Genomic DNA, 1,412 nt, shown 5'->3' on the forward strand with positions numbered 1-1,412 from the left:
CATAAGTAAACAAGAATATAGAGTTCAGTCAGCTATTTTATCTTACCTATTTTGTCTTAACACAGATTCTAAGCATCTGGATATTAGAGACTATTCCTTACTTTAAGACAACTTTAGTAGGATCTGTCATAACACTAGGTATATACAAAGTGTTTAATAGTTACTTTGAATGAATTTATTGTGTGCTTAAGTTACAACTTTGAATCCTTTTTGCTTTTAGATCTGCTGATTTGGGTCCTACTTTATTGACAAGACCTGGACAACCAACACTTACCAGAGTGCCACCGCCTGTTCTTCCAAGGCCATCCCAGCAGACAGGAAGCAGTAATGTGAACACTTTCAGACCTGCTTACAGTTCATTTTCTTCTGGATATGGTGCCTATGGAAATTCATTTTATGGAAGCTATAGCCCTTATAGTTATGGGTATAATGGGTTGGGCTATAACCGCCTTCGTATAGATGATCTTCCACCTAGTAGATTTGTTCAGCAAGCTGAAGAAAGCAGCAGAGGTGCATTTCAGTCCATTGAAAGTATTGTGCATGCATTTGCCTCTGTCAGTATGATGATGGATGCTACCTTTTCAGCTGTCTATAACAGTTTCAGGGCTGTATTGGATGTAGCAAACCACTTTTCCCGATTAAAAATACACTTCACAAAGGTTTTTTCAGCTTTTGCATTAGTTAGGACTATAAGGTATCTTTACAGACGGTTGCAGTGGATGATAGGTTTAAGAAGAGACTCTGAGAATGAGGACCTGTGGGCAGAAAGTGAAGGAACTGTGGCTTGCCTTGGTGCTGAGGACAGAGCAACTAACTCAGCAAAATCTTGGCCAATATTCTTGTTCTTTGCTGTTATCCTTGGTGGTCCTTACCTCATCTGGAAACTGCTGTCTACTCACAGTGACGAAGTAACAGGTAAGAGTAATAAAATGGGTTCAAAACCCATATAACAATCTCAAATTTCAAGAATAGATTAAATTAGCTTTCTTTATGCATTTGTATTTAATATTTTGATCCAGTTATATTTTCAGTTAAGAACTTCAAAACTGGAAGAGGAACATGTAGCAAAAACAGGCTTCTTGATTTATTCTTTGTTAGTTCAGTTTAACAGCACACATTACTTAACTACTGTTCACAAGTCACAGAACTTGATGCTGTGGAAGATACAAAGATAACATAGGGCATAATCCCTTTATCTTTCCAAAACTTACTGGGAGAGAGGTGGGCGAGACACATAAATAGGTAATTGTAATGAGTCATAAAGAGTGTAAGTAGTACGACAGTTGGGGAGAAACATAAGACTTATTGAGCCTTTTTTTAAATTATTATTTTCTTGAATTTTATTTTAATTATTTTTTTATACAGCAGGTTCTTATTACTCATCCATTTTATACACATCAGTGTATACATGT

The 1,412-nt window shown here is 36.4% G+C and overlaps 1 protein-coding gene across 1 annotated transcript; it reads left to right on the forward strand.

The window, feature by feature from the left end:
• Positions 1-219: 219 nt before the first annotated feature.
• Positions 220-915, forward strand: LOC103087260 (peroxisomal membrane protein PEX13-like; the record flags this gene model as incomplete). The annotated part of the gene is made up of 1 exon (XM_007470508.1): positions 220-915. A coding segment is annotated over exon 1 (355 nt), but the record flags the coding sequence as incomplete, so codon positions are not given.
• Between the last annotated feature and the right edge of the window lie 497 nt (positions 916-1,412).

Source organism: Lipotes vexillifer, unplaced genomic scaffold (assembly GCF_000442215.2).
Source record: "Lipotes vexillifer unplaced genomic scaffold, Lipotes_vexillifer_v1.1 C27025317, whole genome shotgun sequence".
Lineage (NCBI taxonomy): Eukaryota > Metazoa > Chordata > Mammalia > Artiodactyla > Lipotidae > Lipotes > Lipotes vexillifer.